A 23,557-nucleotide genomic window follows, 5' to 3' on the forward strand; every position below is an offset into this window, starting at 1 on the left:
AATTTCAGCTTGACCTTAGAAACAAATGTTTATTTTGGCTCGCAAGGTACAAGCATTTTGAGTATGCCGGTGCGGGGGAGATAATTATGGTCCGCAGAGTAGGTTGGCAGGGCCGTGCTCGAAAAACTGAAGCAGGGGAGTGTGTCGTTATTAACTTTAATAACCCCAACACAGCAAGAAGATTGTTATCCACACCTAACTCAGGTTACCATATGCCCACAGGAATAAGCCTACGCTCATTGGATTGCTTCTACCCCCAACAATACCCCGACCATAGAGGCAGTGCATTTCCGCTAATCCACCCCTAGGGCCCCGGTCCCCTTAAGGAATGAAGGTGGAGCAACCTCAGCAGGCGTCCTCTGTACAATATTCCAGTTAGCAATAGATATGAAAATCTGGAGGAGGTTGACTGACTAGGGGTGGGACATCTCACTGGCGATATTTGTGACAAACAGCATCCTGATCAATTTACTGAAGAAGAGTGTGCTGAGAGAGGTGTGAATGGAGTTAGTGGTGTGGTCTTGAACCACAGGCATAGCACACAAGCAGTGGGTAGCCAACTGAGTGAGGAGGCTGTTCCCATCCCCCTTGATACCACCTCGTTCCGCTGATATGGGAGTACCCAGTGTAGTACCTGCAAGACTAGCTAGGGTCCATCAGGTTGCTTACCCTTCCCCCATACCGTCTCCCTGGAGGCATCAAAAGGGGTAGGACTGATGAGCAATGACCTACGAATTCTATCATGGAATTTGGCAGGACTCAAAAAAAAATGAATATGTCCAGAATGGGGTCTTTTGTGACAACCAAGATATTTGCATATTCCAAGAGATCTGGACTTGCGAAGAAAACCACAGGGTAGGCTTTGCGCCATTTAACATCTTGGCCACCAAGGGGGGGAGGGGACGCTCGTCTGGTGGACTTGCGATCTCGGTGGGCACGCATCTTTGGTGCAAGGCAGAGCAGTTGATAACTCCCAATAATTGCATTCAATGTGTTTTGCTGTCATTCCCCAATAAGAAGAAAATCGCCCTAATGAATGTCTATTTAGGACCCGTGACCAATAGACTAGAACCTGCCACCTTAGACCATCCTTGCCACTATATTTCAACCCTGGATCCAGCAACTTTGATGATTATAGGAGGTGACTTTAATTGTCAATTCGAGCCCCTAACTGACAATTCCCAGGAGGCTCCCTCAGAAGAAGACCTTTATTGGTCAATTTCTGATTCGCAGATCACCCCAACCAAAGTATGGTTCCCTTTAGCTATAGAAATTCACTCATTTACGTTGTCCCACTCCCTGAGGGCTTGTAATGGGAGGACTAATTCGGACCTGCCTGGCAAATTTACTTTTAATAGAGATGGCCAGCTCTCGCTCATTGATTATATCATGGTAGAAATGAGAACATGGGAGAAAGTTCAAGATTTCGATGTACAACAGAGGCAGGATAGTGATCATAACGCTCTGATTTTAACCCTGAAGCTCGGGAATTTGGGTACACCTATCATCTAGCCACACCCAGCAACTATTACTGGTGCTCTAGTAACCAACAATAACCGAAGGAAATTTAGAAGAACCGTGTTCATCAATCTCCCCTCAAATTGGCAAAAGTCTACTAGCTCGCAATATGATATGAAATGATGGCTAGAATGAGGGAGTTGGGTCAGGCGGAGGTACTCGCAGGGGATAGAGACAAAGCAAAAACAATCCATGAGGAGCGAGTAGCATATTTGACCGATGTATTGTATCTGGAATCATCAAAGAGGGAAATAGATCAACCTAAATGCTCCTGGTATAACAGCAAATGCCGAAAAGCTAAACAAGAGCATGTGCAAGCGGTGAAAGCCAAAGATAGGCCAAACATTAAACTAGCCAAAATTGAGTACAGGAAGATCCTGTAGCAGGGAAACAGAAAGGTGGCCCTCAGGATTGCCCTGAAGGACAACGATTTCAAACTGTTTTGGAGGCTAGTTAACTCTGGTGAGGGGGCGGGACGTGTGGCTATAGAGCCTAATATAGCGCCCGAAGCATGGGAATCACACTTTGGGTCCCAGTTCGACTGTGAGGTGGAAGGTCCCTCAAGCCTAGATATTTCGAGTAACACCTTGGAGCACTGTCAGGAGCGTGGAGGGGATATTTTGTTGATGGAGGTTTGAAATGCTATTATCAGCCTACTCTCCAACAAAGCCGCGGGTCTCGACAAACTCCCCGGGGGACCTCTTTCAGGAGTAACTCATTGTTTGGGACCCATATTTGTGTGCTTTACTTAAAGCTATTCTGAAGGGCATGAATCCCCCTGACACTTGGAAGGGTGCAGAGATAGTACCCATATTTAAAAAGGGTTGCCCTCTGTTATACCCTCCAACTATAGACCCATCAGTTTAATCGATAACACCCAAAAACTGATGGGCCAGGGCTTATTGGCCCGCATGCAGGGGTGGATGGAGGAGCAGGGAATCTTGAGCCCCCACCAGGCTGGCTTCAGATTAAACGTGTCAACCGTGGACCGTATATTTAGATTACAGATACTTTTCTCGAAAACGGTGAAGATGGAGGGTGGCAGCCTCTATCTTATATTTGTTGATCTGAAGTAGGCCTTCGATCTTGTCCCTAGAAAGAAGTTATGGAAAGTGCTTTGGCAATCTTGGAATTCCTCCCTATCTTCTTAATGTGCTGGTGAGGTTACACATGTACAACTATGCACAAGTTAGATGCAGAAAATATGGGGAACTCTCTTTGCGCTTTCCTATCAGAAAGGGAGTGAGACAGGGATGCGTTTTAGCCCCCACACTATTTTGTCTCTGTATTAATGGGCTCATTGCTTTTTTAAACAATACAAAAGACGCTGATGCCCCAAAGCTTGCCACAGGGAAGATATCTGCGTTGATGTTTGCGGACAATACCTTGCTATTGTCCAAGTCATCCCTAGGCATTCAACGCATCCTGGATGGGTTTGCACAGTTTTGTAACATGAGGAACTTGGAGATTAATATATCTAAGACCAAATTCATGGTCTTTAACCCTCCCAAGAGCAGGTGTCCAAACCCCTTTCTCAATGGCACCCTCCTTGACAAAGTAAGGACATTTGACTATCTGGGCATTACACTGTCTGAGCAATTCGGTTGGGGCCCACAGATGACCAAAAAACGGCACAGGCTCTCCCAGACAACGGGTGGGATAATGAAAATGTTGAGAACAACTGTCTTTAAGCAGGCATCTCCTCGGGTGGAGATATTCAAGGCCCAAGCAAGAGGGGCCACACTATATGGGGCATACCTTTGGGGGCATAGTCCACTTTGGACCTTGTACAGCTAGAAAATAACTTCATGAGACAGCTTAAAGGTCTACCAAACGGTACCCCTCTAGTTCCCCTCTGCATGGACTTGGGTATGAGGCCAATTGATCAAGAGATTGCCCTCAGGACATTTTGGCGGAGGTTATAGGCAACTCCTGAGCTGACCTCTTATAAAGATGAGCTAAAGGAGCTCCTCCCCATACTTAATACCAATAAAATACCTTGGCTGGCTCATATCAGGATTCTCTCGACCAGGCAGGGGAGGACAGAGCTGTTGTCATCTCTGGAGTTACCTTGTTCTACGATATCCAGGGCGGATCGTGTAAAACATTACAGGCATTTGCACCATGAAGTATTTGAGCCATGATGACTATTTAATCACGATAATTTACAGTCTATATATCAAGTATCCTTACTCCCCCGCCCATTTTTGACAGTCATCCTTACTCTTTGACCTCACTCCCCACAGGTTCAATGCCCCCACCGTTTGTTGTCCTGATGAAGACCCCAGCCTAAGGTTTTTAGCTTTACCCTAGAACTACAGGGGTCAAAACGTCGACGATCTTCCACCTTACCCACAACTAACCATATTGTGATAATGATCTGAGTGGTTAGTTCTAGAGGCTTTTTGTATTAATGTTGATTGACATTTATGTACACAGTGTGGCTGAACTTACGAGCCAACACGCTTTGTATTTCTTGTTATAATTTGGGTCTTACTGACCAGTACCATTTCATTATTTTGTTCCCCAACCCACACCATTCCTTGCACCACCCCTCCCTTCTCCCTTGGGGCATTTTTGTTTGTTGGTCAAATTCAAAATATTATACATATACAGAACTAAAATTAAAATGTGAATCATATATTGTGTCTTGATTCTATGTGATTGGTTTACCCTGTCTCTACAGGAGAGCGCTAAAGAGGGCAGGCTGACGATGGAGTTCCTACAAATTAAAGAGGTGTACATGAAGGAACCGTTTCTGGATGTAATCTAGCCACCAATGGCCAGGAAAATGAACCTGCAATTTAGATTGGGGAACCTACTTTTGGCAGTGCATACCAGTTTGTAGGCTCCTGAGAATTTGAGAATGTGTCCCACTTGTAAATTTATGGCTGAAACTGAAATGCCTGTGCTGTTCTTCTGCCCGGCTTATGTGTTACCTCGCAAACAATGGTTAATCCAACTACGTAAAAACCTTGGGTTCACCCTTTGTGCAGAGGCTTTTTGAGTTTTAAAATATGATACTGACCCTCCAATTGTATTTGCGTTATCGCGTTTTTTAAATGCCATGTGGCACACCAAGAGAGGACTTTTGAAGCAATTATAGGGGAGGATTAATTGGAGGAACTCCTTTTTAATTTTTCTAGTGCATTGCAATGATCGTTTTGCCTTTTTTATAAATCTGAGTCTGATATGAGTTTATCAGTGGTTTTAACTGTGCATAAATTATGATAGTGTAACCATTGAAAAACTTGTGTAAATATTTGGAGATTGTCTTCTATGTACTTTTATGGCCCCAATGGCCGAAATAAAGTTTTTACAACAACAAGGTAACTACACCCAAGATCAACCAAAAAGATTAAAGTAACACAATAATTAATGTTTATAATCTAAATCATGTAGCAAACTATTCCACAAATTAGTAAAGCATTCAATCACAAAACCTGCAATTGTCAAGCAAACAGGAAGCATGCCGCCACACAACCGTATATAATAAAAATGATAACAAGTAAACTATAAGGGAAGAAAACAGGACAATACTGTACAAAGAAAAAAGCTGTGTCAGGCAACATGTGAACACAGAAAATGTGCGGCCGATAGATCCTCTCACTTTGAAGTAAGAGAAAGAAAAGTAAAGTGATGCCCTTGGAAAAGCGCGTCTGATGTTTTATCTTGGTCTTTTAATGCACAGCAGATGTGATGAGATAAGAACAAAACACACATGCCTGTTTACAAAACCACAGCTTGTAGCAAGTGAAAACATGAGGGCTTGTGTCAACTGCTCTTCAACAAAAAGTTGTTGGTCCATGCTCTTCGGATGTGCTAAACACAGGAAGAGTCATAACCCATAAATGGCGTGGGCAAATGGGGGGAAATAAATTAAATTACATTTGTTGAAAGAATAGAAGCGTGACCATGGAGCCAGCAAATGGGGACGGGCTTAAGCCTACACAGCATATACAACATGTCTTTTTTAGACAGCGTATGCGCTATCTAGCTGAGACCTAAAAAATGACGGCTGCCCATACTACCTGTTCATAGTGCATACCTGGCAGCAGACTCTAAATAGGGTGGATGGGACATCCACCTATTTTGGGGGGCATTTCACATACACCAAACTCTAAATACCCTCTATGTGTTTCAACTGAAAATAGAAAATGGACTAAACATGATAAATTGCCATTTTAGTAAAATGTTGTAATCCCGCAATAGAGGATGAACTGGTTCTCTCTTTCTCCAAAGAATGTAGTTATTCTAGTGAGATTACATTTTGTGTTGCAGCTAGCACATGGTATGTTTATTTACTTTGATTGATCATATTATATACATTGGCACAATCTATATGAATAGCACTACAAGATAAAATGTAAATGATGGCTAGTGATGGGCTTCATTCCACGACGGAGAGGAAGTCACATTTGGTAGATATACAGTGAGTAAAAAGCGCTCTTTACAAAGTTACAGACATAAACGTATAATATTTGTACAGATGTACGCTACATTTTAAGATGTGTTGTATTATAATCTAGGTATAGGTTTAATGGATGCTGTCCAAAAATACTGTGCTAAAAACTGGGGTACTAATAACCTACAATTAATCTTTTATGCGTGGGCATGCACAGGCTATAAACAACTCTTTCTTCATTACCTTCATTGCAATCTGATCCTGTATATCCAGAGTAGCAATTACATTTGCGAAATGGACAAGAGCCTTGATTACAGCTGGAAGGGGTGCAGGATGCGGCTGCTGTAGCGTGAAACAGAAAAGGTGCTGAATTACATTGAGATGGTCACAATAAGAAAATAATAAACAGAGACACAGCGAAGAAGAGCCTATTTGTTCTGGAAGTTGTAGTCTTATCTCAGGTCTGTATCTTGGAAGCCTGGGATGCATTGCTAGAACGTTCCAGATATTAGCAGTATGTTGATGGTTAAATGGAATAATTTGTTAACATTAGCTGCAGAACTACGTTTCACTCTCTTCCAGTGTAATTCAGGTAAGCAGAGCCGCTGCACACACAGTGCAGGTGCCAGCCACCCTAGCTTTGTTTTTTTTCCTCTGCGGCCCGCTAGCTTAACACCTTATGACGAGTTCAGCTCTTCATGAGGCACAGTGGAGCTGTACTCATGACGAGCTGAGCTCGTCATAACTGCCACGAAACGCCCACACATGGAAGTGGGCGGAGTTGTGATGAGCTCAACTCATCATGAGAACAGCTCCACTGTGCAGCATGATGAGCTGGGCTCATCAGGACTAAGGAGCACTGCGGCGCCGCGTGCGCACCGTGGGAGAAAAAGCCCAGCGTGGATGGGCTTAACTGCTGCATCCACCGGAACTGCTTCCGTGACCCCTGGCTTTAAATATGGCAACCTAGGGTCAAGAACACAGGGGTGGCAGCCCCGTAGGGAGTTGAGTCTGTGCCTTCCTTATTTGCCTCTCCATTTGTATTAGACTAACAGTAAATAATATACTATTTTTCACTCTTAGTGTAATTTAAAAAATGGAGCACCAACAGCTACAATGAGACATTCACTGGTAAATGAAGTCAGTAAAAAGAAAATGATTGTATTTGTACTTTATAAGCATGTATGCAGATTAGAGTGGACAGGTGTGAGAAAGAGAGTGTGAAGGTGTAAACGTGTATAGGTGAACGTGAGTGCGAGAGAGTTACAGAGGAATTATTGAGATTGTGTGTCAGTATAAGTGAGTCAGAGTGAGTGTAAATTAATCAACGAAAGTAAGAGTGACAAATTGTGAGTAAGAATAAGTATGAGGAAGTGTGACTGAGAATGAGTGTGAGTGATATTGAATGCGAGTGGAAATGATTGACAGTGAGTGACAATGAGTAAGTGCAAATGGGAGGACGAATACGTGAGCGATAATAAATGAGAATCAGGCCACCATAAAAATTTTAAGATAACTCGGGTGAATAATGTTCTTCCTGGATCGAGATTGGAGTTTTGTCCAGTGGAAGGTTTGACTCATGTTAAGGTAGCGCCAGGACTTAATATGCCTGATGCAAAGTGCATATAATGTAAATATGTCCATGGTTAGTGTTTTTGTCTGAGAGATCCTTTTGTTACATGCAGTTTATAAGTTAAAATCCTAACATAGAACAGTGAACAATTAACTGCCATCAAAGAGCTGGATGAAAACTGCAAGGTATAGATTAGAGTATTATGATTTTTCCCCAAGTTTTTCATTATCATAATGTTGCAAAAACTGTTAATTTGGGTAGAAATTAATCCTTATTATTAAAGAGAACTCCTAACCATGGTGTAACGTTTTAAATACTGAGTTTGTGCTTCTCCAGACCAAGCACTCTTAAACTATCTTGCCTACCAGTATGGATGACCTTTGACTCCTACCACTTGTAGTCATCTATCTTATCTAACATTAACTATACACTGATTTACACACGTATAATTGATTGTCCCTGTGTAATGTGTGTGTGATGTAAAGTACTCTGACACCCTACAGTAGTATGATGGTGCTATAAAACTAAATAAATGCATCCGTGAGACAGTGGTTTTGGAGAGTTGAGGGGCACTGCTAATGGGTGATAGTAAGGGAATCAATGGCAGAGGAGGTCATTGGGGCGTGTCAATCAACATTGTCACATTGGGTGTCACCGGCACTAAAGCCGCCCCTGACTATATATACCAGCCTTCTGCATCAAGTAGCTTGCGAGCTACTGGTAACTCTCCAGCTACCTATAAGTAGCTCTCCTGTGTGAAGCACAGCATACTAATTTAGAAGCTTTTGCTAGGTTCCTTAAATATATGTTAACCAAAATTGAATATGTGTGTTAATTCCGAACTCATAACTGATGTTTTGAGAAAAAGTATAACTTTTTAAAAATATATTGAAAGGTGATATTTGAGTGACAACTATTTTAGCAGGGACATAGTGTGGCTCTGATGAGCGTTTGGAAATTTGAAAGAGATATTTACACCAACATAGAAACATATGCAGATGTATTTTTGAGAGGGAATACACATTTCGCAAACGTGAAATGCATTATATGAAAACAAGGCAATGAGCCTCTGCTTTAGAATGTCTAATCCATGGCCTTTCAGAGCATATTGCAAATGAATATATATTTCATGTTAGAACTGGCCAATTGAAATGGCTGTTAAAGGCTGAACCTATTTTTCAAATGCTCAATTCAAAGTTTAAAATGTGTTCTATAAGGTTTCAATAAAAAACAGTTATAAAAACAAAGCCAGCAAGGTAGGCCCCTAATTTTGTTTGGCTTGTTAAAAAAAGGTTATGCAAGTAAGCCTTGTCTGCTGATATTTTGGGGATTCTCATTCAACGCCCATGTAAATATTCAAAGGTACTTCCAGAGTATTTAATGGTCAGTCAGGTATTGGCTATCTTCAGGTCTTGCTACAGATCACTATAGCTTTTGTCAGAGCTCCCATAATTTAGCACTTTAATGTGCGGGCAATGCAATTTGATGTCATACCTAGCCACACATTTTACACCAAACCTGCCCTCTTACTACATTTTCTATCTGAACTGAGTGCCTCTGCACCTAGATTTGATGCTAGAGTTTGTTGCAGAGATTCTGTACATACACAGAACTATGAGCAGGAAAACAGGACCTCAGTGAATAGAAGTGTGCCAATCTACCACATTAGTACCCAGAATCCCAACCGACTAGCTATAGTGTCTCATTTGTTCTCCTAATCTCAAGGAGCTACCAATGTACACAACCCGGAACACAACACTCCAGACTCTCTCAGAAATCGTGGGAACAAGAAGAGCTTTCGCTCACTCACTTGTACTTGTCAATAAAGAGAATTATCAGAGTCACTGAAATAGTTCAAAGTGTTTATTTTAACTACTGTGCTCTACAATAAAGTATAAAAGCCAGTACCAGCAGCAAAATGCGTACACTTAGCACAGTTAGCATTGTTACAATCCCATAGAATACAAAAGGAGTAGTCATTATATAAAGACCTTGGGAAAGGCAATATAATTAGGCCTAGCCACCCTCCCCTTGATTGGAAGAAGGTATTTTATATAACAGAAGATCTCTGGGAGTTGATAGAAGACCCCATACTTGCAAGCCTAAATGTAAAGTTTACATCATAGGACCAGCAGAGCTCCTCTCCATGGAATGGCTTTCTCCAAGTATGTGTGAAAAACATGCAACAACGTAATATCAAAGCTCGAGTCTTCAGTATTGCAGCTGTGTCTAACATGTTATGTCTAGGTGCTAGGGACTGATCGGAACATAATAACAAGGAGCATTGTTCAGGGACCTTGCACATCGTGTTCAGACTAAACACCAAGAAAGGCAGAGAGCGAGAAAAACAAACTACTCTCATGTAAAAGGTACAGACAAAGTGTTGTAATAACAAAGTCACGTAGTAACGTGCACAAAAGCAGTAGCATGGCAGCAAAGCTTATGCTAACTTAGCAATGTCGACAATGTCCCTAAGGGCCATAGAACAATTTCTGCTGAATTTGTAACAAAGTTGAATTTGTACATACATGTGTTTTCACACCTATAAGAGTATCCACACTCCAGTTGATGTTGCACCATGCATGATTGTAAAGTTACATATTGTTTTGCATCTGTGAGAATGTGGATTATTAGTTGAAGTGGGTGGCACTCCTCATCAAGTAATAATAACGCTATTCTTTACTAGATCAAGTTAGGTCTCAATAATGTAAACTTGAGCTCAACCCTTTGAAGCTGTAGTACAAATCAGACAGGCAAAACGTTGAAGAAATGTGTGCATGGCAATTATCAGTACCAGAACAGTTACAAACTAAAAAACACAACACAATAAAAGTCCCACTTATTTTATAGGAAATAAAAGAAGTATTGCACCAGATATATGAAATAATTATTTTGCATTTCCTAAATCGCTACTCCTTAGAACTAGCTACTAAAATAGTATGTACAAAAATAGAGATTCACTAATGCAGATTCCTACAGAGTAAGGATTGCTATTAGAAAATTGCTAGTTAACTAATATCCTGTGTGTGCTTAAAACATTTTGGAGTGCTTATTTTAAGTTACACATGGTTACCATCGACTTTGAGTCTATGGTAATAGCTTTTACCAATGCTGAATTCACATTTAGGAAATGCTGTGTACATGTGCACAGGAAATCGCAAATAGGAAAACCCTATTTGCGATTTCTTCCTGGGGTGTTGCAAAATTCGATTTCTACTGGGCAGAAATGACATTTTGTGTCATTTCTTTTAGGCCAAAATAGCAAATCAGCCCAACTACAAATGTTAAATGGGGTTGTGCATCTGGCCCTTACTGATGAATTAGAAATCAAAATGACAAAAATCTGATAAAGGGAAGCAGAGATATGGTTGTTGCTTGAACATGAAATACCTTGAAAAAACGAGAGGCAAGAGGCGTTTGGCAAAATAGGAACAGTTTGTTTAATTAAAGAATGTGACCGGGAGAACGATTACAGGTATAGGGTCTGAGGACTGTCTCAACTTACAATCCATCTGAGATGTGTTTTCCATACAATTCAGTGAATGTCAAACACAGTTTTGGCAATCCTTGTTTGGTTAGGAACGTGAACCACTGCCTTTGGAGTCGTAAATTAATTTAGTTGATGGAGAATCTAGGTGGCCTCGAACTAGCGTAGACACAATGCAGCCAGTAGGTATCATGTCCAGATGTCTGGCATGGGGCTAGCATGATCACTGCGTGTACTGTGTTCTGATTGGCAATAAGTTCTTAACTTTATGTAGCATCTGACTTTATGGTTTTGAGGGGATGTGTGTACTCCGCAGGCCATGTGTGATTTATTGGGGCAAATCTTCCTGGCCAATTGTGGTGTTGCTACGCCTATCTGTGGCAATGATCTCGGATTTACTGTTTGTGCATTTGTCTACGTGCCGCCCCATCTGTGACTTGTGAATCAGTGACCTCAGGCCTAGTTCTCAGTACATGCTTTACTACGTATTTCTGAGTTGGGGTTGACGTGGATTTCACAACAGGCAAATTTGTTAATAGAGATGAAATTTGGTTTTGATACATAAATGTATCGTTCCTCATATTGACATCAACTTACTCAATATTAACATGGTCTTTAAAAGTTTTAAATCTAAATAGAGCCTAAAACTGCAAAAGGTCAATTGCGGTTATGTGGACATGCTAGACCGGGTCCAGATCAAACGTTAGAGCCAGCCATGATCTACTGCTGGTCACAAACAGGGACCAGGTTCATCCTGGTTGAAAGTTTACTTTTTACCTGGAAGAATTTTTGGAGAAAATTCTTTGTCTGCGAGTTGGGGTGTAGGCTGATATGAAGGAGGGCTCGACGGCTGTGGCTGGGTGAAACACAGGTCCCTGGTGTGAGCCTAGGCTCCGTCAGGAAACTTGATGCTGCTGTAGTCGGCAGCAGGAAAGTTCTAAGAAGGTAAATCCTAGAATCTGTGCCTAGTAATATATTGGCAGTGTTCAGCTGCTGTTTGATGTTGGCCTTGGAGAAATCTATGTTCAGACTTGGAAATGTTTCTGAAAGTTGAGGAAACTGGAAAGATAATACCAAGAGGCGATTTGTCAGCTGCGGCTACCATGTTGACCTTGTTCATTGCTGGTTCTGTGCAGTGTCAGGTTTTGTAGATTTTAAGGTCAGAGGAGTACACTCTAACACCAGTCAAGGCTTCAGGATCCTGTGTGCACCACTTGGGGGTTAGAACTCGCAGTCCCAGAATCTACCAGCAGTGTCCATGGTGGATCCACTTGGACAAGGTCAGGTGGGCTCAGAAAGGAAGGAGGCTTCTTGCAGGCCCTTGTTTCCCTGTAGCTTAACAGATGAGTCCAGCCTTTTAATATAATGCACCTTGCCCTAGGGCCTAGGGGCACTTCAGGCCTACCTTATGGGCAACCTATTGACATTAACAAGGATAGCCCAGCTTTGAAAAAACACATTGACTCTCAAACACAGTCGGATCTCTAGTAAGGTTTGCTAATAGGGCAGCTTCATACCATTCCAGTTCAAGCGAGTGGCGTAGCTCTATATGGGGCTGATTTGTGGAACTACTGTAACTTAGACTCGCTTGTTAGAAGCAAAAATATCTTCATTAAATCTCTACCGAGGCTACCAAAGAGTGTGCCACTATTACCACTAGAGGCAGATTATGATGCGGTCGGAAAGGCACAGACCCTCAGTCGGAGCTGTTTGGACCGAATCATAATCGGCTGTTCAGATTCCTTTCAGAGGGTCCAATTTGAATGGAGACGGTTGGAAAGGAATCTGAGCCAGATTGCTGAATGGCTTTCAGCGGGCTCGGGGTGTCTGTCTGCCATTTGGAAATCCATCAGTAATCCCAAGGGTGGCTCCTTCCCCCCGAGGGCTTCGATGTTGGATTTCAACAGCCTTTCAGTGCCTGCCTTTCTGACATAGAAAGGCTGTGGGAAGTCTACTCTGGGGGCCCCTAGCAGGGCCCCCAAGGATGCACGGCCTCTGGTTTGATGTCTGCACCCATTAGAGGGCACCTTGAGGTGCCTGCCTCGGGTGCAGGGATGAACGGCACCCTCTCACTACAATGAGAGCATGCATTCTGGTTGGAATGCATGCTCCCATTGTAAAGAATAGCATTGCAGTTGAACAGAGGTTGGTTGCATCCTAATCGCTGGTTTGGGACTGCCAACAGGAGGTCGGTTGGTCCCACAACTGAATCGATGCCCGATAGATTTCCGCCCGTCCAACATCGTAATCTCCCCTCCCTCCCCTCCCCCAAAGCTTTGATTTCAATCTCGGCAAATCTCAGAGATAGACTCTCTTAAACGTAAATTATATTGGATTAGGCTTTGAGAGACAGATAATCTGGTCCTGCATAAAGACCATCTGTGGGAGCCAGTGCCCAATCAAATGGCTTCTACTATTCCTTCGGTTTCAAATGTAAAACAACTGTCTGGTCTGGTTAGGGCTGACTGAATACTGGCTGAGCTCCCATTCTTTACCTAAAGAAGTTTGAGATTCATTCAAGCACTGTTCTTCGTGATAAAATGTCAATTGTACCCTCTGGTAGCTTGACTGATTTATATTTGTCTCACACATGTGCACCTCAATTTGAGGAATTCATGGACTATATGCTGGATTGTTCCACTTTTACAGCTCCTTGAGCTGGACAACCGACACACAGCCTTAAGAATCTGTATTTCAGCTAATAGGTGCATCGTTGTTTACTCAATCTCCAATTTTTTACGCTCAAATTGGCACATCAGACAAAAGGCCGAGACAAACATTTTATCTTAAAGATGATTTTTAATGATTTTAGACCCCCTTTAATTTTTTCGTTATGCATTCTATGCTTGCTTACATTAGAACATGCCCAATTATGTTCAAGCAGTATGTAGTGCTTGTTATTGTGGTAGACAAAGCAGACCCTTTTAGAGCTTTTTATTTTCTTTCTGAGGTTTTTTGTCTTTCTGGAATTTGGTACAGCACGGAGACAATCTTATGTGCACTATCGCAAAAAAGATGAATTTTGAATTTAACCTATTTTAGAATGGTGTTTTGTAATGAACTGTGTTTTTGTGCTCCTGGAAATTATTTCTGTATGGATCGGCCCTTTTGTGTTTTTTCAACCCAAACTAAAGTTGTTTTGATGATGACATTTAAAAAGGAATCAATTAAGGTAGCCTTTTTACTAGAGAGGAATTTGGAAAGGGTAGCCAAGGAGGTTGAGAAATTCAGCGTGCGCACACATATTATGCTAAAAACAACACCAAGGACGGAGCAATACCTTATTGAGTCTCTGTCTACTCACGATAAATTTTTGTTAACCCGGTTTCGGTTGAATATGTTTGACCTCCTACTTGCCAGACCCAAATGTACTTTCAGAGGTATGGAGACTGCTTCCTGCGGCTGCGACAATCCGTCTCCGCAGGACATGCTACATGTTATGTTTTATGTAATTTTTATGCTTTCCCTCGTAAACATTTCCTGGTCCCTATTTTAAAAAGATTGAATTTTAATCAGGTTCGACCCGCACTGATGTACTCGCAATTATTGAATGATGACTGTTTACCTTTTATGCTGGGTTTTTTAAAAGCATGTGTTAATTACAGGAACTGCATGGATCAATAATGTATGCTATTCTCTCTCCCTCCTATATCTATTTATTATCTTGTTTTTTTATTGTATTACTGGCGCTCTTTTATTGATCAGGTTTGGATCGTTTTAACTGTATTATTGGTGTGTAACCAAATAAAGTTTATGAATTGAATTTAAATAAGAATGATTAGGACTTTTAAAAGGGTGACTTTGACAAGTCATAATGGCTGTTTAAACACTGCCCAGCAAGCCTGAAGTGACAGGCCTTGTGCCATGTTTTTATTTGTCACTTGGCACAATTTTGGGCTGCAGTTCACTAGTGCTAATTAACTTTTAGGCCCGGGTTCACAGAGTACTATATACTAGGGACTTGTAGGTAAGTTAACTATGCCAGTCTCGGATATGCCAATTGTACATTCTTTTAGATGCACATACACTGGTGGCTGAGCAGCGGTGCACCAGTGTTCAGAATTTATACACTAGTATTAAAATCCATCAAAAAGTGCCTATGTGTTTGTGTGTGGGCCGGCCACATAAAAAGGGCATTTTCTTATAGCACCCAATTTATTTTGCTAAATGCGACTTGAGCTTCTTAAAGTGTTGCTCAATTATAAATTTACCTTGAAAAAACAAAGACAAGAGGTGTTTGGCAAAACAGGGACAGATGGTTTAATCAAACACTATAGCCACGAACACTGTCTTAAAATACAATCATTTTAAATGTTTATTTATACATTTCTTGAAGCACCATAAATCAATTTATAGATCCTGTTTTGGTAGTAGAATGTGGGCCTAATTATGAAGCCATAAATTACTCCCACCTGATGGGAAATGCAGGTGGGTCTCCACCTTGCATGGAAACAGTGAAGCAACCAGTGAGTAACCAGTGAGTAACTCGTCCAGATATCTGCCATGGGGAGCGTGTGATCACTGAGTATGTTGTGTGTGCTGTGTCCCGATTGGATGTGTGTTCCTAACTTCAAGTGGCATCTAACTTTGGTGTTTTGGGAACCCGCACCCTTCCAGCCATGTCTGCAGGTCTGTTGTGGTGTTGCTGACTATCTGTGGGACAAATCTGGGTTTTTCATGTTCGCGTGTTTATCCTGCTGGTTATGTCATACCCATTCTGTGATCTGTCAATCAGTAGCCTCAAGCCAAGGGCACAGGGCCTGCCTGACCACGTATTTCTTACTGGAGAGGTCATATCGGGAGATTTCAACAACAGTTTCTTCAGTTTCTTGGTTTCATTTTGGTACACACGTAGTGTTGCGTACATTGACATCAACATTAACAAAAGTATTTCCGCACAAATGTTGATAATTTACTGAAGCTAAATTTGCAATTTAATCTGATTTTGTAGTTAAATGTAAGGGTCGCAACATACACGGTGGGCGCTGAATTGTAGGTCACCAGCAATAATCTCCAGCAAAAAGTGGGGGGTGACCACACCAAAAGGACATTATTTTAAAGAAACCAAATATTTTATTCTGCTAAATGTGATTTGTGCCCCTTACAGAATTTCCACATACATTTACATTCACTGAGGGTGATTTTGGAACGTAATCGGATTTTGCAGCTAAATGTAATTTTCCCTTAAATGTGATAGGACAGTCCTGCTTACTTTGCACAGATGGTCATTTAGTACCCCTTAATGTGTGCTGATGTTGTACTAAGAATGGTGTTCTGTCACACATTCTTCATCAACACCTTGGAGTCAACACCTTCTACAACATTGCACTTTCTCTACCCACAGTCGTCGATCTGTTGTGAAGCAAGAAACATCGACTACTACTCCCTAACTATCTAAAACTGTTCGGATGGAGCACTTCTTAATTACTTTCAATCTCGATCTTTACGCACCTTGCACTTGCTAAAGTTTGTGCACACATAAAAAACATTACAACAAGCATTGGTAAATGATAACGGTTTAGTTAAATGTGGTAACACATGTAAAGAGAGGCATGCATCATGCACACATAGGGCCTCATTTATTAGGTTTTACCATAGGGAAGCGCAGCAGGCTTTCCTGCTGCGCTTCCCTATGGCAAAAGAAAAGGGTAGGAATGTGCTATATCTATAAGATTACGTTACGTCGACAGTTTGTGCAGTTCTGCTTCCCTTTTCAATTCTGTAACATGTGTTGCAGTTACTGCAGGCTATGAGCTTATGAAAAATTTCACTGTACTATAAGCCACCGCCTTTCTCCACCTTGTTTGCCTGCTACTCTATCCTTTTCCTTTCCAATGTATTGTCTCCCTTCCTTGACTAGGTACAGGCTTGTGCCCAGTTAATGGTTCATTTCTCAATTTTTCTAAATTGTATTTATCCAACCTTCAAAATAAAAATCTCCTCGTCCGGCTGGACTTGGGAGAAGAAGATACATAGTCCTTATTATAAGTCTGTGTCATATATTATATGCTATATTTGTAATAAGCCTAGGACCTTTGTTTACTTTAAAACATACAATTACCCGAGGTCCCTCGCTACCTTTACGGGTTCCCTTGTTCTGTATACATGTATCTATAAGATTCGCCACATTCCTGTCCTTTTTCCCTGCGCCGGCGCACAATAGGCTGCCTGCGCCAACGCAGGCACCTTTGCACAAAAAAGTGGCTTAGTGCTGCCTGATGAATATCACGCAGGCTTTTGCGCCGCAGAATGTTCCAATGGTGCAAGGGGCCTCATAAATGAGGCCCTTACTATTTTGTCTGTCTTTCTGTGTGTTATCTGTCTCTTTATATGCTTCCTATGTCTGTGTGTTGTTTTTATTCCCCAGGCATGTGGTAAAGCTGCTTTTTACTCCCTGAGCTTGTGTTGATGGTGCCATGCATCACTGCAAGCTTGAACAACAAGCATTGGCATAGCCAATAGGTCTCGTCTTTGGGACCTTATAAGTGTTTTAGTTATCCAGCACATTATCCTTGGTGCAACAACATCAACTGTTGCGAAGCTAAACACTTATAAGGTCACAAAGGCGAGACCTATTGGCTATGCAAATGCTTGTTAATTGGGGATTCTACATGAAAGGGCGGGACATGTGGCACTCAGATTAGGAAAGCGTCGAGGCCCTAGCAGTAAGCGCTATACAAAAGGCAGCCTCACAACAATAACAATATGTACTGGATGTGTACGTCATTGTGGCGATTCTCCATAATGGGCCAACCATATAGAAATCTAATTAGACTACGTTCTAAATATTATCCCTGAAAAGCAAATTTAAGTTTCAAAGGGGTTCTGTAGTTCATGCTTTTAGTTGGACCTGCGCATTCCTAGATGTAAAAATCTTCAGGGTATGTGTTTATTTACAGAGCAGTCTACAAATATGATGTGGACTTTTGTGAAATATACATTTCCAGCCAGAACGAAGAGCAAGAGTGCATACACATGAATGTGCGTTACTTTGAAGTCCTTATGTTTTCAAGATACAATGATGTTTAAGAGGGCTCATGCACAACGCCAATTGGGTGACAACCACTGTAGACAAACAAGTAGACTCCTTGTAGTTACTTCATGTCCTTACGGCCATTGTTTCATTGGCGTTCATGAACTCAGACAGTCCTGCTAACCTCAGCTTCAGGCTACAAATGTGGAGAAAGTTAAAATTGAAAAGAGGGAAAGCCTGGCTAAAATGAGTGGAAGAAAAAAAGAGAAAAAAGAGATAAAGAGGGAGAGAAACGAGAGATAAGAAAGGTGTGTAAAATATGGGGTGGAATGAAAGGAAAAACTGAAGATAAGCGAGAACAAAAACAGATGAGAGCGACACGAGTGAAAGTACAGCAAGAGGAGGAGAATGGAAAAGCATAAATCAAGATAGGGAAGACGGAATGATGGAAAGTAAGAAGGGCAGAGATGGGTCATTGGAGGTAAAAAACGTGTGAGCTAAAGGGTGGAGAAAGGGGAGAACAAGAAATAGGGACACAAATATTAATAAAGAGGAAGGGCAAAGATGAAGCTTGCAAGAAATATGGTAGTGGAGATGAAGAATGGGAGAGAAGAAAGTGGGCAAAGTGATTTGATATAAAGGGAAGAGGAGGGAGTGGAAGATACAACAAAAGGAAAGAAGAAACATTGTGATATGTTTGAAGGGTGGTAGAAAGGCCAGAGAAATATCCGAGGCATGTAAATATTAGACGGAGGGAAAGTGAGACTGACAAGAACTCTGCAATAGATTTTGAGAAAATATTTAATTTAAAATGCTGCAATACCTGTAAAAGTTTATTTCAGAACGCTGCTTTTCATTTGAGCAAACGTGTTCTGAAGAAAGCTGCAATTCATTTAGAAGAATGTATATTTAAAAACATATAATTGTAGATAATTGTAGATCGCAGATGTTGCAGTTTGCTGCCCGGAAAACCTTATCTCATAACCGTGACTACGAAGGTCATGTGCTGTGAACGAGTATTGTTCCCAAACGATGCTCCAGACAGGGAGGCAAGGTTATGGCCCAGTTTGAAAATTTCTTCTATTCGAATTGATACTTTAAGCAGAATGAAGACTGTGCTCCTACAGACGCCAACCCGGTTAACGTCATCAAAAGAAACGTATGATCTCCAAGTTGCAAGGACAACTGCAGAGATTCATTCACTGTTATAGAGCAATTCCCCCATACATTTCGCAGAAATACTGAGCGAAATCTTAAATATTTCTGATACAAGTGGTATCTCAAGTGTATTTAAGACAGTGTTTTCGGGAGCTTTAACCCCATTCAAAGCCATCCTGGGTATTTTTCCTAATTTTGTCCATTCCGTCTTTGGCGGACTTCCTCTCCTTTTGGGACTGGTGGCAGGCATCCTATTTTTGATCCTGTTACTTCGCTATGGCAAACCATGTCACAGACAAGACACCAGTGACAATGGAAGAAACAATCCTAGCCATACGCTACAGGGACCGCATAACTAAAGTCCTTGGACTAGCCCGGCTTAGAGACCTGAACATGACTTGGTTTCTTTCATTTAGACCGATGTGGCAACGTTGTGTTATGCCTGTATTAAGGTGTTTGCTATGCGGCGAAGAATGCGTGTTGGACACCTGTCTGACACTACAATCGGATGTGCCAATGGACGCAGAGACTTTGTTGGGTCCGGTAACGGCTCATGCATTGTGCTGTCCCCAGCGGCTACCAATCCTGATGACGGCATTCGTGGAGACTTCACCACTACGATTGAAGAGTAGTGAAGTACGAGATGAAAGCAGCATCGATCAGGTACGACCTTCTGTCAGCTATGCTGATCGAAACATCAATGAAGGCAATCATGCTCATGAATGCATGTTAACAACTTTTTCCGAGTTAGTGGAACTTTCGCAAGAAGCAGTTGACAGTTTTTTCGAAAGTCTCAATGATATGATGTTTTCACCAGAGCAGAAAGAATGACTTTGAGCAAGCTAGCACACGGCATTCCCTACACCCTGAATTTGGCCTTCAACTTTGAAAATAAAGCAATAAGGAATTTTCTCACCAGTTTTACGGAGAGCGGTTACAATTTTTTGGGACACTTATCTTCTGCTTAAAGTAAAACTATTCTTAGAGAACAAAATTTCTATTTTTAGCTACTCTAGAGACGTTAGCTACCCTCTAGCATGTTCACAAGTATTTTATGATTTTGTGATGAAATGGTCTCGAATTTTTTCTTCTGTATTAAGAGCCATTTCATGTGTAATTTCCGCATTTCGTTCATGCTGATTTCAAAATATGCGTAGTAGATTTTGCATTATTATACTGCTTGAGTGCATATAGTAACTATACTCATCTTTTCGTGTATTTCGCATTTCCAATTTTCAAAATGCATATGATTGTATTTTGGGGTGGTTTGGTATACACATGCACTACTAGTTTTGTTTACTATGCCTAGATTAGTAAATATGGACATAGATTACGTGGAGTGGGTGTGATGTATTTACTATGGGTACTGTATCGATCCCCCTATTTCTGACCCTTGTCTGGTTAATAATTAACTAGCAGCCATTCAACGGCACAAAAAGCCGTTATCTGATTAGCCATACGACGGCACAGAAGCCCGTTATCTGATTAGGTCATAGCGCATGCCATCTCATTAGGCACGCTTGTTTCCTTTCCAGTGAAGAATTGGCTTGGTAGTTTGGTCTGCCCTGTTCCCATGATGCACTGGGCCAGGGAAAGACTAATTTGCATATAGCCAGGTTCTGAACTGGGATGGTGCAGTGAGCTAAAAAACTGTGATGGATCAAGCCCTGATCTGTTGACTGGGTAGGAGTGTTCTGATTAACTCAGATACTCTGTCCATCACCACCCCCTTTTTGAAATTATCTCATTAGGCAAGCACTATTTCTCCAGCCCCCTAATAGGCATACAGAGTTCTCAAAACAAATCAAACCTACAGCGACCTGGGAAATCCCCGCAGCCATTGTTTTGATTTAGCCGAGAACTTCAGTAAAGAATGTGCGAACGACCAGTTCTTATGACATCCTTATTGACGTATTTATGTCCATCCTTACGTCAATCTCGGCACCTTTCAGGTATAAATAATACTGACATTGCCTTAAGCAAGCACACGGTGGTGGTGACAAGATTGGAGCAGCGAGACTTGCCGAGGAGCCCAGCTGACAGCGAAGCCCACAGACGCTGCCCCTCCCTTCTGACGCGCTGAGAGAGAGACGCTGCCTTTTCTCCTGCCGAGAAATCCAGCCCGGCGCTTCCAGCCGCCCTCGCAGGCAGCTGGTATATCAAGCCCTGAGATAGAGATACCAGCCCTCCAGCCTTCTAAATCCCAGGTACAGAACTGAATAACCCCTTGCAGAGAATTCTTGAAGCAGATCCTTGGCAAAGCAAACTTAAGTTAAACTGCTACTTATCTACTCCCTCCCACGTATTAGGCTTAGGTCAGGTACACTGGGGTAGGCGTAGTTAGAAGCACCAGTTGAGTACGATTAGTCAATGTATATATGTATGTATCTATTTTATCCATTTTAAAGTATCATATGGCTAAGAAACCATATCAATGCTTTTACAGTATTATTTTATAATTCTGTTTTTACTGTATGCACTTTACTTAACTATAAGTATTGCCATAATAGCGATTTATTTCTCTTGTACGAGAAAAGAGACTGATCAATAAATAACATCTTTTATTGAACACGCCCGTCTCTTCCTTTTCTCTACAAACTGGTGAAACTAAGAATGCACGTACTGACTGAGTAAAATAAGTTGTCTTTTGTTTTCACACGACTCTAGAGATCTACTCTTGATTAGGGGAGAGCAAAGTTGTCATGTTCTATGGTTGTCAGAAACTAAATCCCTTCTTGTCTATCCAGGGAGGTTAAACTCCTCCTTGTCTATTCGAGAAAGTTTCTAGTGAACTCTGAGCTAGCTGGCAAACACATAACTTTAAGTCTAATATCGTCAGTAGAAGACCTAGTTAACCTCAGCCCTACGTCTATACTATTGGAAGTATTATTCCAATGCGCATAGCCTATTGGGATAATAGGAACTACACTACACTCCATCAACACCTTGCAGTCAACAACCTTCTACAACATTGCACTTTCTCTACTCACAGTCGTCAATCTGTTGTGAAGCAAGAAACATCGACTACTACTCCCTAACTATCTAAAACTGTTCGGATGAAGCACTTCTTTATTACTTTCAATATCGATCTTTACGCACCTTGCACTTGCTAAAGTTTGTGCATACATAAAACACATTACAACAAGCATTGGTAAATGATAAAGGTTTAGTTAAATGTGGTAACACATGTAAAGAGAGGCATGCATCATGCACACATAGGGCCTCATTTATGAGGTTTTGCCATAGGGAAGCACAGCAGGCTTTCCTGCTGCACTTCCCTACGGCAAAAGAAAAGGGTAGGAATGTGCTGTATCTATAAGATTCGCCACATTCCTGTCCTTTTTCCCTGCGCCGGCGCACAATGGGCTGCCCGCGCCCACGCAGGCACCTTTGCACAATGGTGCAAGGGTGCCTGCGTTGCAGGGAGGTATATTTTTGTCCAGGAAGGGAAACCTTTCTGTACAAAAATAATCATAAGAGGCTTTTCCCCTTTCTGTGCTGCAAAATGCAGCACACATAGAAGAAAAACAAATGAGGAGAAATAAAGATATTTCTCCCTGTTGCGCCTCCCTTAGGCCTCTCCTGGGGAGGCGTAAGCTTTTGGCACTGCTTCAGATTTAGGATTTCTCGTAAATCTGGGGCAGTGTCAATAGGCGGTGGATGTTGTGGGGAACTTCCTCAGCAACACCCATTGCACGCCCCTTTAACTCAGAACATTGCGATAAAGGGACTGATATTTACCAGACAGCATTAAGCCCAAAAAAGTGGCTTAGTGTTGCCTGATGAATATCACGCAGGCTTTTGCGCCGCAGAATGTTCCGATGGTGCAAGGGGCCTCATAAATGAGGCCCTTACTATTTTGTCTGTCTTTCTGTGTGTTATCTGTCTCTTTATATGCTTCCTATGTCTGTGTGTTGTTTTTATTCCCCAGGCATGTTGTAAAGCTGCTTTTTACTCCCTGAGCTTGTGTTGATGGTGCCATGCATCACTGCAAGCTTGAACAACAAGCATTGGCATAGCCAATAGGTTTCGCCTTTGGGACCTTATAAATGTTTTAGTTATCCAGCACAATATCCTTGGTGCAACAACATCAACTGTTGCGAAGCTAAACACTTATAAGGTCACAAAGACAAGACCTATTGGCTATGCAAAGGCTTGTTAATTGGGGATTCTACATGAAAAGGCGGGACATGTGGCACTCAGATTAGGAAAGCGTTGAGGCCCTAGCAGTAAGCGCTATACAAAAGGCAGCCTCACAACAATAACAATTTGTACTGGATGTGTACGTCATTGTGGCGATTCTCCATAATGGGCCAACCATATAGAAATCTAATTAGACTACGTTCTAAATATTATCCCTGAAAAGCAAATTTAAGTTTCAAAGGGGTTCTGTAGTTCATGCTTTTAGTTGGACCTGCGCATTCCTAGATGTAAAAATCTTCA

At 41.7% G+C, this 23,557-nt stretch overlaps 1 protein-coding gene across 2 annotated transcripts in view; it reads right to left on the reverse strand.

Moving 5' to 3' along the window:
• LOC144807917 (uncharacterized) overlaps positions 1-23,557 on the reverse strand; it is a 518,345-nt gene that overhangs the window by 277,922 nt on the left and 216,866 nt on the right. For both annotated transcript variants that reach the window (XM_078673511.1, XM_078673510.1), the window contains exon 4: positions 6,167-6,265. In XM_078673511.1, the coding sequence (XP_078529637.1) occupies positions 6,167-6,265 (99 nt within the window). The remainder of the gene's footprint in view (positions 1-6,166; positions 6,266-23,557) is intronic.

The sequence above is a fragment of the Lissotriton helveticus genome, chromosome 1_2, assembly GCF_964261635.1.
Source record: "Lissotriton helveticus chromosome 1_2, aLisHel1.1, whole genome shotgun sequence".
In the NCBI taxonomy this organism is placed as follows: Eukaryota; Metazoa; Chordata; class Amphibia; order Caudata; family Salamandridae; genus Lissotriton; species Lissotriton helveticus.